The sequence below is a fragment of the Rana temporaria genome, chromosome 3 (genome assembly GCF_905171775.1).
Source record: "Rana temporaria chromosome 3, aRanTem1.1, whole genome shotgun sequence".
Classification (NCBI taxonomy): Eukaryota; Metazoa; Chordata; class Amphibia; order Anura; family Ranidae; genus Rana; species Rana temporaria.
Genome location: NC_053491.1, coordinates 188,790,443 through 188,806,652, shown reverse-complemented (window position 1 = coordinate 188,806,652; position 16,210 = coordinate 188,790,443). Strand labels below are relative to the sequence as shown.

Sequence of the window (16,210 nt, the reverse complement as noted above, 5' to 3'; positions counted from 1 at the left end):
CCATGCGATTCGATCATCTCAACTCAGGAGAGGAGGCTAACTTCGACATCAGGGGAGTACTGTAAAGAAAAAACCTGTAAGAAAAAAGTCAGGTAAACAGGCTCAACGAGGCGAGTACAGTCGGCGGTCAGGGAGACCGGATTTTGGTGTATGAGCAGGGGTTCCCTTCCGAACAGAGGATGGACCCGGGTGGGGCCTTTGTGGGGTTGATCCATATGGATGAGCAGCATCCCGGGCTGGAGTGCGGGGCAAATTAGTCTCTGAAGATTGTGCAGGGACGACCAGACGCAGGGTTTCCAAGAGACGCTGGAGAGAATCTGGCGATGTACACGTGTGTTGCTGACCTTGATGGGTAAACTGTAAAGCAAAAGGAAAGCGCCAGGTATACTTCAAATGGTGTTGCAAAAGCACCTGTAGCTGTGGTTTCATGGCGCGGCGCTTGGCAATGGTGAGGGGGGCTAGGTCAGAAAAGAGCTGGTAAGCATGGCCCTGGAACAGGAGGGCGTCCTTGTTTCGGGCAGCAGCCAGCAGCTGCTCTTTTGTACGGAAAAAATGCAATTTAACGATAATGTCCCGAGGGGGACCGTCCTGCTGACGTCGGGTGAGTGCCCTGTGGATGCGATCGAATTCCAGCCGCTCGATCGGTATGGAGGAAGCTGAGAGTTCTTGGAAAAGGGCTGTTGAGAAGGACTGTAAATCATCGACGGACTCAGGTATGCCACGGATGCGTAAATTTGACCTGCGGGAGCGATTTTCCGCGTCCTCCAGGCGTGAGAGGAGGGCGGCGTTCTCATCACGCAAGGCTGCCTGCTCCTGGGCCTGTTCTTGGAGGGTGAGTTCCAGGTCGTCCACCCTGGTTTCCAGATCAGATGTTCTCTGGCCCAGCTCCCTGATTTCACGGGACAGTCTATTTGTTATTTGGTCTGATGTTACTTTAAGGGCTTTTTGCAGCATGGACTCCATGTGCTTGAGAAAGTCTGTCTGAGACATACCTGATGCCGGAGGATTGGGGGGGCTGCCAGAGTGAGAGTCGGAGCAGTCATCTTCCCCACTGTCAGCCTGTGCAGATTCGTCCGGGGGAGCGGCCTGCAGTCTGGCTAAGGCCTTCGCCGCCATTTTGGAGGAGGCTCGGGCTAACGCCTCCTTGATGGGTTTTGGCTTTGTTTTACCGCGATGGCCGGTTAGAACCATCACGGGAGGAGCGGTGGGTATTCCGGAGGGGATTGCTCGGAAATGCGGGGTTGTAGAGTGGTCCAGATGGCTAGTTAGGTCCCGGCAATGTGGCGGAGAGTGCGGAGCTCTAACGGGACACGTCCTCCATCGTGAGCCTCGGGCATGCGCCCCGAACCCCTGATATCTTAATAGGAAGCATATGTCATTGCCCAAGCAGTGGGCTTGTTAATACCTTGTGATAGAAATAAAGCTAAATTAAATCCCAATTCCTCTGTGTTCATGTGCAAATGCAGACACACACATAGATCTAAGGCACATTTCAGGTATCACCGCAAACTTTGGAGTGTGTGCAAAAATCCTAGTGCTATAGGCCATGCTTGGTTCTAAACTAATGACCTGTAAAGACTTTTTAAGCACTAGATATGAACAACTTTAAGTACTGTAATTTCACAGATATGCACAATTTTACCAAAAGGTTGCTAGTACAGTATATTGTATTTGTGTGCCCAAAATAAATTTACGTGTATAAAAAAATATATATATATTTAAAAAATGTCTGCACAAATATTGTGTGACATAAAAAAATTAAATAGCCACCATTTTATTGTCCAGGGCCCCTGCTTTCAGAAAATATATAATGTTTGAGGGTTCTAGGTAATTTTCTTGTGTGTATATGAAAAGTGTAAAACATTTCCCTGGTAGGCAAATACATGAAATATAAATACAAATTATTGTGCTGCGCTGTCTCACTTAAAATATTTTCAACACTGAGTTTAAAGTGAAATAAAATAAAATCCTTATTTACTGTGAAACATAATCTTTACTATTATAAATATAAATACAAAATATTTTTTTTAAATAAAAAAAACATTGACATACAGTATGTATATATGGTGCCACAAGCATGAAAAGATAAAAATATATAAAATACAAATATTGTCAAAAAAACAAACAATTGATATATGTATATATGCCACAAGCATGAATCATAAAGTGCTATAGTGCATGAAACAGTGACGTTCTGATCAAAATGAAGGTCAATCCAATATATCTTATATTTAGTCCTTATTAAATATACAATGGTGACTTCATAGAAACGTGATAACAATGTGTTGCAGTGTCCACACTCTGGTGCTCCCCACCCTCAGGTAATGGCCTCATCTCAGAGTGTGTGACCTCACACCTATGTTTGGTCAATCACGCTTGTGAATCACCTTAAGGAATCTAGATTAGCTGTCTGGTTCATAGCTGCTCACTGGTGCTGTTTCCTCAAATGCAAACAGTAAAAAGAAGCTCTATAGCGAGATATTGTTTTTTACACAGTTTATTATATAAACAAAAGAAGCCCCAATACAGGGTGCTCACTTGGGTTAGGTACATTTAGTGCACCACTCTATAGATTGCCTTTAGCCACTGGGTTATGGTTCAGATTGTGTGTCTGTTCTCTGTAAAGGCAGTCCAGCTGCCTTCTACACCGTCATGTCCCCTCCCCTACACGTGCCAATACAAGGGGAATTTTGTATCTTTCTCAGGGGGAGGTGAGTGGCCATTACCTGAGGGTGGGGAGCACCAGAGCGTGGACACTGCAACACTTTGTTATTATGTTTTCTATGAAGTCACCATTATATATTTAATAAGGTCTATATATCAGCTATATTGGACTGACCCTCATTTTGATCAGAACCTCATTGTTTCATGCACTTAGCACTTCATGATTCACGCTTGTGGCATTATATATACATCTATCGATTGTTTTTTTGTTTTGCTAATATTTTTATTTTATATATTTTACATTTTTTCACGCTTGTGGCACCATATATACATATGTCAATTGTTTTTTACGTATATCTTTGTTTATTAATATATTTTTAGCGTGCAGCTGTCATTTATTATCACAGAGTCTCTATTTTTATTTTTATTTTATATATATATATATATATATATATATATATATATATATGTGATATGGGGGTGCATTTTTTAGCGAGTCCACAGCAGTCGGTTGTCAGGTTCGAGGGCATGGCAGCCCATTTTTATTTAAAACGGAAACAAAATAAAAGTTCACACAAAGGATTTCCCACGCAGGGGTTCTTCTCCAGTACAGTTTATAAAACCAAAATACCAAGCCTCCTGGCTCCTAGGCTTACTTTGCCATGCTGTTACCTGTTAAACCTTGCCCACTCCTGGCCTCAACAGGATTCTCCAGTCCACTGTCTCCCAGACTTCAGGGCTTCCTTTAACCCCCTTGGACTCGCTAGTCACCTCGGGTCTACCAGCCTCCCAGTCCATCAGGCACGAAGTCCCCCCACACCAGGGATGTAGTCTTTACACAGACAGACAGCTTTCCACACACAGTGTCTTGAAACAGCAGCCAGTGCACACAGTCCACCTTCCTCCACTCTCTGTTCTGACCAGTCCCTCATTATATGGGCTGTGTGCACCTTGGAACACAACCTGCTGTCTGTAAGATCTGGACACAGGGTTTGGCGATCTCATCCCGCCCAAGTCTCTCCAGGATCTCCAAACTACACAGCCCCATTCGAAAAACCCGGAGAAAGCTGCCAAAGCAGTTTTCTCTGTTTCAAAGCTATGCTGTGTAGTTTTGCAGTCCGCTGACATGCAGACTCTGTGTCCGTTTTTACCTCCAATTTCATAGGGACAGAGCCTCTCACTATTACAATATATATATACATATATATATATATATATATATATATATATATATATATATATATATATATATACTGTATAATTTGTTTATTATCTTGAAAGGGACAGTAGCATAGGCAGTGAAATAGGACAAAGCCCCCCTAGACACTGGTTCGCTCAGATGGACCTGGAGGCATACAGATATACATGGTCAGTTAAAAATCTAGATGATGGAATACTTTTGGGAGAGTTTTTTTTGCAAAATTGTATTTTTATTGGGTTATAAAAACAAGCAAGACATCACAGTATCAAAGTACAAAGTATTGAAACGTTCAACACAATGATGATACAGAAATTGTACAAAGAGAAAAAAAAGAACATGAAAGTAAATGACATATACATAGTGTCCAGGAACGCAGAACACAGAAGTGATCTGCATGAATCTACAGGATCATATAAAACAACTCTCAGGTATACATTAGAGGTACAAACAGAGAAAAAAAAACACAAGGGGAAAGCATATACTAAGGTGAGGGCAATGACACAGGGGTCCCGTATCTCGAGAGATCCCAAGGTTCCCAGACTTTATCAAATTGTGGTATGGAATCGTTAACAGAGGTCGTCAAATATTCCATCCTCCGAATTTCAGCCACCAGGTGGAGAAACCTGGGCCATGGAGGCGGGGCACTAGACAACCAACACAACAGTATGAGCCTCTTGGCGGCCAATAAAATATAGGCGGCCAAGCGGTTAGCTTTTTTGGTTAGACCTGGGAATGGGAGGCCCAAAAGAAAGTTCAATGGATCAAATGGAAGAGAAACTTCTATCACCTCCTGTACCAGCACCCTCACCTCCTGCCAAAAGGGTTGAACCAGGGAACATCTCCAAAAAATATGAAACAAAGAGCCAATATCATTTCCACAATGCCAACAATGCAGCAGAACTGAGGGAACGTATGTGTGAATTACATCAGGAGTTTTATACCAAAACATGAGAATTTTAATAGACGTTTCCCGATGGATAACACATTTAGAGGATTTAAAGGTAGAAGATCAAATCTTATCCCAGGTTTGGACCGTAATAGGCTTACCCAATAGGTGGGACCACTTTCTCATGTAAAGGTGTGTGGTTTCAGAAAGAGGGATTGACCCATGGAGGATATTGTGAATAGAAGATATTAGGTGTAATTGGTGAGGGCCCTGGGCACACAAAAACTCAAAAGCCGTCGGTTTATCGAGAGTCAGGGTAGAAGATTTGGATTGAAAGAAATGTCTCACCTGCAGGTAAAAATAAAAAAGGTGGTTGGGTATATTGAATGTTTTGCATAAAATATCAAAGCTATACAATCTCCGTGTGACAGGATGAACTAAATTTCGGAGTTGAAATAGAGGTACGTCGAGCCACGGAGATATCCTACCCAATGAGATGCTATCAGGTATAACTGGGTTAAACAAAACATTCGCCAATGGAGGGCAGGGTGAGGCAAGGGAGTGGCTTTTGAGACATTTATGCCAGATGGCTAAAGTGAAAACCATTGGGGCCGTGCATTGACGCTTAAAAATAGGATCTAGGGATAAAGGGGCGCCCCAAATTAACAAACAAGGGTAGGCCGGATACAACACCCCCTTTTCAATGGCGGCCCATTGATTCGGAGCGTGTAGAGAGGAACAGGAGACAACCGCTCTCAAGTGTGAGGCATAATAATATTTAACAAAATCCGGGGCTCCCAGACCACCCCTACATGTGGGAGCAAATACCACCGAGCTTGCTATACGATGAGCCCCGCCGCCCCATATAAACCTTAAGAAACTCCGTTGAAGCGCTTTCAGCTGGGGAGAAGGTATAGCGACCGTTAGCGTTTCAAAGTGGTAAAGCAATCTGGGTAGGACGGACATTTTTAAAACATTAATTCTACCAAGAAGGGAGAGAGGATATTTTGTCCAGGTCAGCAGAGATTTATTAATGTCTAAAACCAAGGAGGGAAAATTAACAGAATAAAGAGATGAATAGGAGGGAGTAAGGAGAATACCCAGGTATTTAAGGGACTCGGTACACCACCTGTAGGGATTTAATCCCTTAAGTTGAGACAGCAATGCGGGCGGGATATGTATGGGGAGCGCTTTGGTTTTGGAAGTGTTAACCTTATAACCTGAGATGGCACCAAAGGAAGATAATAATTTATGTAGAGAAGGGAGAGAAATCAGCGGGTTGGTAATAGTGAGCAGAATGTCGTCCGCAAAAAGCAACAATTTATATTCCCCCTGTCGCATCACCACCCCACGAATGTCTGGATGGGATCGAATAGACTCAGCAAGGGGCTCCAAACATAAAATGAAAAGCAATGGGGATAGGGGGCACCCCTGCCGAGTCCCGTTCGTCATGGGAAAACGAGGCGACAGGAAGGACCTTTTGGGAGAGTTTTGACTACATTCAGAGACACTCACCTAACAATAACTGCACAGACTCCTAAACAGATGCACCTGGCATATATTTCAAACTATTAAGATGGCCAGTATCTCAATGAAATAGGAGATAAGATCAACAGTAGTCTAAAGGTTTTGGTTATAAAATAAATAAGAGTATAGCTATATTAACAGTAGATACTTTTATTATTTAATTCACAGGGTCCTAAAACCTCACCTTGCAGAAGTTGATTAGCTAATAAGCTGCCCGTAGAGATCAGTCATCATGAATACATCCCAAACAGAAAAGACCAAGTAGCTCATACATCCATAATAAAGGTTCAAGAGAGTCAGTCCAGTCTACAGAAGGGTAAAGACAATATAACTTTAGATGTAAGGTAGATCAAAGAATGTCCTGAGCAATAACCGATAATCATGTATAAGACACTCACCCAGAGGGTTGTTTGTAACAAAGAGTCATTGCCATCTCTCTGCAGAAGTGAGATAATACCGCTCTAAAAACTGCTGATCCCTTGGCTTTGCTTCCGTCCTACTAAACCAAAAAGGTGCCGGCTATGCACAGGTGCATTGGATAGAAGAAGATCCTAAGTAGAGGGTCAAATCACCATAATTTTTTACAGAACTCAGAATGAATGCTGGACATAAAACCTGTCCAAGCCCCACCATTGAAGGTCTATTGTGGCCTTATTAAATATCATGGGTGTCAAACTGTATATAAATAGGAGAAGAAATAAATTATACAAAATAGATAAACAGGTCTAGAAGAAAAATATACACTGCATATGTATATATGAATATATTTTAACTTTATATTTAATAGGCTACCTACAGGAGACAACACTACATCTGGGGAATAATTTATCTTATCAGAAGCAAAAACATAAGTTTAAACTTTATAGATTTAATGGGTAGGTGTATTCCACTATTAATACCTTCAGAATACTTTTTTTGATATGTTGGAGGATACTTTGTCTCTTAAAGGGGAATTCCACCCACAATTTCACTTTTTAAATATAAATACCCCTGTAATACACAAGCTTAATGTATTCTAGTAAAGTTAGCCTGTAAACTAAGGTCCGTTTTGTTAGGTTGTTACAGCATTTAGATAGTTTATAAAATAGAAATAGACCGTGGCCATCTTAAGTGTGGGCATCATGAAACCAGACTGTATGACTTCCTGGATTTCAGCTTTGCATATCTCGCACATGCAATGTAATAGGTTTCAGTCAGGTTTGCAAGGACTACTGGGAAACATGATGCCTATCCCAGAAACCCTTGCAAATAGCCTAGGCAAATAAGGAGGAGGAAGTAATGAAGGACTACAAAATAAAGGTATTTACAAGCAACAAATTAAATAAAAATTGTCCATTCTGAACACTATGAGATTAGGGCATGCAGCACAGACAAACATAAAAAAATTGGTGGAACTCCACTTTAAGCATATGTTCCATATACATATTTTTAAATACTTTGGGGACTCTGAGGCCACTGTTTTTGTATTTACCTTCTCCTCCCAGCGGCCCCACACAGGAGTAGTGTTTCTTCCATGTTGTGGGCGCAGCTTTGATCCTATTGGACTACATCATCTATTTTCTTTTGTTTTTATTTTCTATGCAAGTCCTATGAATTTAATCATGTCATGTGTCTGTACATATTGTGAACAAATAATTCAAGATTTCTTTACAGTACATATTACATTTACATGTTATCACATAGAGTGCCCCCTCTCCTGAGAAAGCAGACAGTGAAACATGTTTAGAACACAGCCATGGCCTTTGCATATGATAAATGAAGTGGACTTCTAGCGTAAATAAAATTGTTACACTGATACTATACACGGGGGAAGTTTGCAGGCTCTGCCTTAGGTGGTCATTGGTTGTTGAGAGGCAAGAAAAACAATGTTTGTGAAATATAAATTGTGATATGGCAATAACTATGAAATTGTCTTCTTTTTTTGTAAAATAGCTATTTCAAGTCCGTAATACATGTTATTATTGTTTTACCATTTAGTCTGAAGATTATACTTGGCACCTCAAAAGTCCCACCACAGTTAAGAGATTTAGAAAAGTATATGTTTTTCTTGGTGATGAGGTGCTAATGGTCATTTATTGCACCACAAAGCTCGATAATGTTTACTGCTAGCAAATTTCATGCAAGATTCGGCAGAGCTAAGCTGTCACACTTGTGACTGATATTATGATGATGCCTGCACAATAAGTAAGAGCTTTATACGCAGTACCCTGTACCTTTGACAATGTCTTGATTGATGAAGTATGTTTGGCTAAGCTACTGTGTCAACTAAGTGATGATCCTGGAGTATGAGAGGAATGGCTTTTGTAAAGCAAGGTAGGCAAGTGATTAGCACTGTCTGTAAAGTTTCATATTGCTCGTGCTGTGAAGCACTCACACTGTGTGAGTGGATTAATTCATGTATTTGTTGAATAACAGTTATGCTATGTGGAGGTGATAGTTCTTCTGTTTGAGCTGTCCCACTGACCCAGGCTCAAAGGTTTATAGTTTGTATTTTAATCAGAGGTTGCTGAGGAGGGTCAGAGCTACATCACCTAATTAAGCACTCCTTTTTGTAACAGAAAGGATATAACTAAGGCAAGCATTTTCTCCAGTTGGTTGGAATATGTTTTCTTTATAATGGGGGGGAGTACAAGGATGTTAACTAAAAATCATGTTCACTGTATGTACTTTTTTTCAACTTATTCTTTTTCACTAGTGTGGTTTGAGCATTATATTTTTGGCAATGCTTGTTTTATTTTATTATAGTATACGTGATTTTATTTATAGTTATTTTTATAGTTTTAATTATTGTTAGTCTTTAAAAAGTTATTAAATTGGGCATTTACTTTTCTTTCCAGGTAAGACTTTACGCACGACCTGATGCAGTGAGAAGGGGATCAGGAGACTATGCCCTCAATATCACAAAAAGACTTTTGGAATTTTATGAAGATTACTTCAAGGTTCCATACTCCTTGCCAAAATTGGGTAAGGGTTAAAAAAAAGTACCATCTCTTAACCTGACCTATACGTGTCCTCCATATAATGCTATACATGAATTTGTAAGTTCATTTAATGTGGTTTTAATAGTATTTTTATTTAAAGAGGTTTTAATTACATGTTATAATATTTAATAATGGATTGCCATATGCATTTTGACATAATTGCTTTTGTGTTAGTGGCAACTTGTTTATTTAATGGTGGTATTTGTAGTCAGTTTATCGCTCTTGTAGGAAGCTAATTGTAAGGAATGTTGTAATTGAGGATATAAGCAATTCTTTTAGGATATTTTAGGATGCTGAATTGTGGCTACCGTATTTAGGCTATGCCGCCGCAACTTAGACAGGCAAGTGCTGTATTCACAAAGCACTTGCCTCCTAAGTTACGGCGGTATAGCGTAAATGGGCCATCATAAGCGCGCGTAATTCAAAGTAGGCTGTAGGGGGCGTGTTGTATTTAAATGAGGCTTGACCCCATGTAGATGCATGGCCGAACGAACGACGCATGCGCGCGCATGCTCAGTATCACGTCGTATTTACGCCCCAAAGATACGTCGGCTCAATGCCTGTGACGTGAACGTAATTTAAGCACAGCCCTATTCGCGTAAGACTTACGCAAACAACGTAAAAAGATACGCTTGCTCCGACGTCCATACTTTGCATGTAATTTGCGCCACCTAGAGACCAGCTTTATCTTTACGCCGGCGTATCTCTAACGTAAACGGCGTAACTAATTGCAACGGGCTCACGAACGTTCGTGAATCGGCATATCCTAGTAATTTGCATATTCTACGCGGAACTCAACGGAAGCGCAACCTAGCGGCCAGCGTAAATATGCACCCTAAGATACGACGGCGTAGTAGCCTAATTTAAGCGTATCTGGTTTCCAGAATATGCTTAAATTTACGACGGCGCAGATTCGGACTTACGACGGCGTATCTACTAATACGCCGACGTAAGTCTCTGAGAATCTGGCCCATTGAGTTTGGAAATCGCTTCACCAGTAAGGCCTCGTACACACAATAGGTTAAACAGAGGACAACGGTCTGATGGACCATTTTCATCGGTCAAAACCGATCATGTGTGGGCCCCATAGGTTATTTAACCATCAGTTAAAATAAAGCCAACTTGCTTTAAATTTAACCGATGGATTCCTAACAAATGGGAAAAAAACAATCGTTAGTAGGCACAACCATCGGTTAAAAATCCACGCATGCTCAGAATCAAGTCGACGCATGCTTGGAAGCATTGAACTTCATTTTTTTCAGCACGTTGTTGTGTTTTACGTCACTGCGTTCTGACGCAATCGTTTTTTTTTTTAACCAATGGTGTGTAGGCACAACTGACCATCAGTCAGCTTCATCGGTTAATCAATAAAACCGGTCCATCAGACCGTTCTCATCGGATGGACCGATCATGTGTACGCGGCATAATATTTGTTTTGCCAAAGCAAATTTTTATTCAGAATTAATCTGCAGGGTTTTTGTCAAAATAAGTCATTCTTTTTCTACAAAAAGTAATGATGTACATGTCATATGACACTAAAGCACTTGGTACTTGCAGGAATATTAAGCTAATCATACATGGCTAAAGTTATGACCACTCCATGCTAATTCAGACAAAATGCAATCTCTGGGTGGTCATGTAAGCAAAAATCCACTGAGCTGGATGGAAAAGTATCAGCTTGGCAGTGACTACACTCTATCAGATGCAACACTGTTTGAGTTTTCAGGGAGTGGCAGGTTCAATGGCTGTTCGAACACAATAGCTGGCAGGGGAGATTTCTCCATTCATGCTGTTTAGCCTGTGGGTCTGATGATGAGGGATCTACATGTGTATGACCAGCCTTAGTTTATACACTTTGGTGGACATGGCAGATAAATGCCAAGAAGCAAACAATATTTGAATAGTAACAGTAAAGACAAACAAGAACATGTAATCTCCAACTAGAGAAAGAGAGAGAAAAAGAGAGAACAATCTAATATGTTCAGACAGCAATAGCAAAATAGAATGTAAATGTTTTCATCTTTACTTTTCTGAACCAGAGGCAACCTGCGAAACAGGCCCCTTACAGGTGTACTGCCTGTACCCCCCTGATGGCGGCCCTGCCTAAGACATCTCCTATATCGGAAGATCACTCTTGAACTAGAAACCCATTCATACTCTCCTGTACACAGAGAGTATAAAGTTTATCAGTGAATGGTAAATCCTGTAATTTACTTGATCATCAGCTAATGCTGACAAGTTAATCCTAGTATGAGCAGAGTAGGTGTATGTTTTCATAAGAACATATATAAAAAAAAAGCTTGTGATGCGATGTGTTTCTACAGATATAGATACTCAATTTATTTACTTACCCATACATCACAAAATGCATATATACAAATAATACCCTGTACACACGATCGGTCCATCCGATGAAAACGGTCTGATGGATCGTTTTCATCGGTTAACCAATGAAGCTGACTGATGGTCAGTCATGCCTACACACCATCAGTTAAAAAAAATGATCGTGTCAGAACGCGGTGATGTAAAACACAACGACGTACTGAAAAAAATGAAGTTCAATGTTTCCAAGCATGCGTCTACTTGATTCTGAGCATGCGTGGATTTTTAACCGATGGACGTGCCTACAAATGATCGTTTTTTTTTCTATCGGTTAGGTATCCATCGGTTAAACTTTAAACAAGATTGATTTTTTTTAACCTATGGATAAATAACCGATGGGGACCACACACGATCGGTTTGGTCCGATGAAAGCGGTCCATCAAACCGTTCTCATCGGTTTGACCGATGGCGTGTATGCGGCATTAGACTAAACACAATACAGATATGTCTATGTTGTAAAATGCTATATTTGACATATTTATAGTGCTGAGAATGTGGTGGAATGGAGATGACTCGTGTTTCTCAGAGAGCAAGGTTTGCTCAGCCATGAGGAAATGACAACCACACAGAAATGTCATGAGAAACATATTATGTACAATATAGATATATCAAAGCATAAATTATTTTTGTACATACATCAGGTTAGTGTTCAACCATCAATTGTGACAGATTGAACTGCTAAAAGCTCTCTTAGGAAATTACAAGGGAATTTAAAGGTAAGGCCAACCGCCAAAGCTCAGTAACAAGTAGAGGTACATTATGAAGCTTCACCAGCAGAGTATTTCTAGATTACAGTATTTATAAATATTGATAGCTTTAATTGTAGCAGTTAAAATGCAAGAAGAAAACACAAGTGGAACTAAAGGTTCTCTAAAGTTAGGCTTTTATCCTTGTGCTGTATTCATGTGGATTTGATCAATTTTTACTATGCTAAATATGCAAGGTATTGGAGAACAGGTTTAAATTGTACACAAAGGTAATATAAGTTCACCATAGATGTATGCACTATAACATGTCAATATTTCCCTAGCTGACTGTTTTCAGATCTTTCTTATGTTAAAAACTTGTACCGTATAAGTGATATTCAACTTGAAATACAATATGTTTTAAAGAGGACCTGAACTAAAAAAAATATATATATTTTCTGTCTCATGGGGAATATCTAGAAATGTTAGTTGTACCTAAGCAGTGCCGTGAAATTTCTACAGTTTTTGCCTTGAAATCCTTCTAGTAAAGTATCAGTACATTTCCTGTGCCCTGAGCCTTATAGCTGTATACTGGACATGTAGTGTGAAATCATCTAAGGCCTCATGCCCTATGATTCCTACTCTCACTAGATTTGAAGTGAGATTTGGTAAAGCCACTAATGTGCTGCTTGCTGGATAGGAATGTGTACCTGATTACCTGCAGAGAGTAATCGCCTGTAAGTATCTCCTTGCTTCATTCCTTCACTAGATCTTTGCTTAATTCACCTCTCAATTTTTTTTTACATTCCCTTATACAGTCATCAAAGGGCAACTCTCACATGAGCAAGCACAATCTTTCCTCTACAAAGAGTGATAAAATCATGGGCACATAATGAACGGCACTGCACAAGTAGTCATCATCATGACCTGGGGAATGCATCTTCTTCAGATGGCCTGAAGAAGGAGCTCATGCTCCACAAACACGTCACTGACCTCCACGCTTCAGATTTGCAGTACGTTCCTGCGAGGTCTGTAAGCGCCAGAATCCACCCGTGCACCAGCCCGCGGACCTCGAGTCTGGTTCCTACAGCCTGTTCCATTCAGACCTGCATTTCCTAGGTCATAATGATGCAGAGGACTACTTGTGCAGTGCCATTCTCTATGTGCCTGTGATTTTATCACTTTTGTGAGTAAACTTCATTAAAGTCTTCAAAGCTACACTTAGTAGGCGCTTGTGTTCTCTTCCAGTGTCTTCTGTGGATGTATGCTGCCTTAAATCCTTTTGTCTCCTTATGTAATCCTGGACAGACTCAATGATGTCTTGAGATCAGGGCTCTGTTGATTTTTTTTTAATGTTATTGGTTGTATGTTTGGGGTAGTTGTCCTACTGCAGAATACATTTAAGGTCAATCACATGCCTCTCTGATGATATGGCACAATGGATAATTATCTGCCTGTATTTCTCAGCATTGAGGACACACTTGATCCTGACCAACTTTCCAAATCCATTTACAGAAATGCAGCCTCAAACTTCCAAGGAACCTCCATCATTCTTAACTGTTGCCTGCAGACACACTTATTGTACCACTCTGCAGCCCTTCAATGAACAAATTGCCTCCTGCTACAGTCAAATATTTTAAATGTTGACTCAGTCTAGAGCACCTGCTGCCATTTTTCTGCAAATTATTTCTTATGTTTCTGTGCATAGTTTAGTAGATTAGCCTTGTTTCTACGCTGGAGGTATGCCTTTTTGGATGCAATTCTTTCATGAAGACCTCTTCTGGCTAGACTTCTATGAACAGCTGATGGGTGTACCCACTGGTTTTCATAAGTTCTGTTCTAATGGCACTGCTGTACATTTTCCAATTTAGAAGGAAATAAGCATGATGTGTCTTTAATCTGTCGCATTATGTTTCCTTGGCTGACCACTGCATCTATGGTCCTCAAAGTTGCCAATGTCTTTGGGCTTCTTCAAAGCTAATACAGCACATCTTGTAACTTCAGTCTGCTTTGAAATCTTTGCCTGGGAGAGACTTGCTGATGCAGTATAACTACCTTGCGTCTTGCCATGATATATGACCTGTGACATAAAACATTGATGATCATTAGCACTTTCTTGTTATAATTGGTTAATCATAAACCTGACTCTGATACAAAATCCATGACTTTGTGCAAGTGTAAGAATGGATGCTGGTTTGAAGCCAATGGGTAGTCACAGCAAGTATTCATTTGATTAAGTACTTCATATGTTCATTCACTCACTGTGCATTTTGTAAATTGATAAAAATAAACATTATATATATATATGTGTATATATGTAGCTTAACAATCATTTGTCATTTGGTGGCTGCACTAGTTTTCTTTTTTGGCCTTTTCCCTTTATTTTTACTTGCTAATTATTCCAGTAAGTCTGTTATTTTCCAACATCCTTTAACTACTTGCCGACCGCCCACCGTCGTTATACGTCCTCACTTTAGAGATGAATATCTCGGTAACGGCAGCAGCTGCTGCCACAATCGAGATATTCATCTCTTCTATGGGCGGACGTGTTAACGGGAATTCGCCGCGAGATCGCCGTTATCGGTGGCGGGAGAGGACCCCCCCCCCCTCCCGCCGCTCTCCCGCGCCCTCCGCCGCTTACCGTAGCCGTCGGTAGCGGCGGAGGAGATCGCGACCATCCGGCAGCTGAGCGGGGACGAGACTGAAGGAAAAATCTCCTTCGCCCGTCCCCAGAGCTCTGCTGGGCGGAAGTGACGTCAAAACGTCAGTCCCGCCCAGCGTCTTAAAGAAACATTTTTTTTTTTGTCATTTGAAAAAATGACATTTCCAAATTTTTTTTTTTTGTTTGCATTTAAGCCCAAATATGAGATCTGAGGTCTTTTTGACCCCAGATCTCATATTTAAGAGGACCTGTCATGCTTTTTTCTATTACAATGGATGTTTACATTCCTTGTAATATAAAAGTGATAATTTTTTTTTTTTCAGTGTTAAAAATTCTAAAATAAATAAAAATAAATGTGAAAAGCAAAAAAAATATTTTTTAAAGCGCCCCGTCCCGACGAGCTCGCGCATAGAAGCGAACGTATACGCGAGTAGAGCCTTAGGCCTACTCTGTAACTCAAAAAATGCAACCTGTAGAATTTTTTAAACGTCGCCTATCAAGATTTTTAAGGGTAAAAGTTTGACGCAATGCCACAAGCGGGCGCAATTTTTAAGCGTGACATGTTGGGTATCATTTTACTCGGCGTAACATTATCTTTCACAATATATAAAAAAATTGGGCCAAATTTATTGTGGTCTTATTTTTTAATTTAAAAAAAGTGAATTTTTTCCAAAAAAAGTGCGCTTGTAAGACCACTGCGCAAATACGGTGTGACAAAAAGTATTGCAATGACTGCCATTTTATTCTCTAGGGTGTTAGAAAAAAAAACATATAATGTTTGGGGGTTTTAAGTAATTTTCTAGCAAAAAAAAATGGTTTTGTCTCGTAAACACCGACTCTGAAAAACAGGCCCGGGGCTAAAGTGGTTAACAGACCAAGCTGTCCAGCAAAGGTGGCAGTTAGAGGGCTGTGACAAACTATGTAACACTGACAGAGCTACTTACAATGGTCAGTTTTTAATAATTTAACTAAAACCTTTATCCCAAAAGGAAACAAACACATAAAGCCCATACACACGATCATATTTTCCGTCACAAAATGTGTGATGGCAGGGTTTTGTCGGAAAATCTGACCATTTGTATGCTCCATTGAACAATTGTCGGATTTTCCAACAACAAATGTTGGATAGCATACTTTAAAATTTTCCGACAACAAATGTGTGCCATTGAATTATCCGATCGTGTGTACACAAGTCCATCGAAAAAAAAAAGTACAACCAAT

At 40.4% G+C, this 16,210-nt stretch overlaps 1 protein-coding gene across 1 annotated transcript in view; it reads left to right on the top strand.

Moving 5' to 3' along the window:
* Nucleotides 1-16,210, top strand: part of TRHDE (thyrotropin releasing hormone degrading enzyme) — a 1,005,415-nt gene that overhangs the window by 352,839 nt on the left and 636,366 nt on the right. The window contains exon 3 of the mRNA XM_040343984.1: nt 9,116-9,242. Coding sequence (XP_040199918.1) covers nt 9,116-9,242 — 127 coding nt within the window. The remainder of the gene's footprint in view (nt 1-9,115; nt 9,243-16,210) is intronic.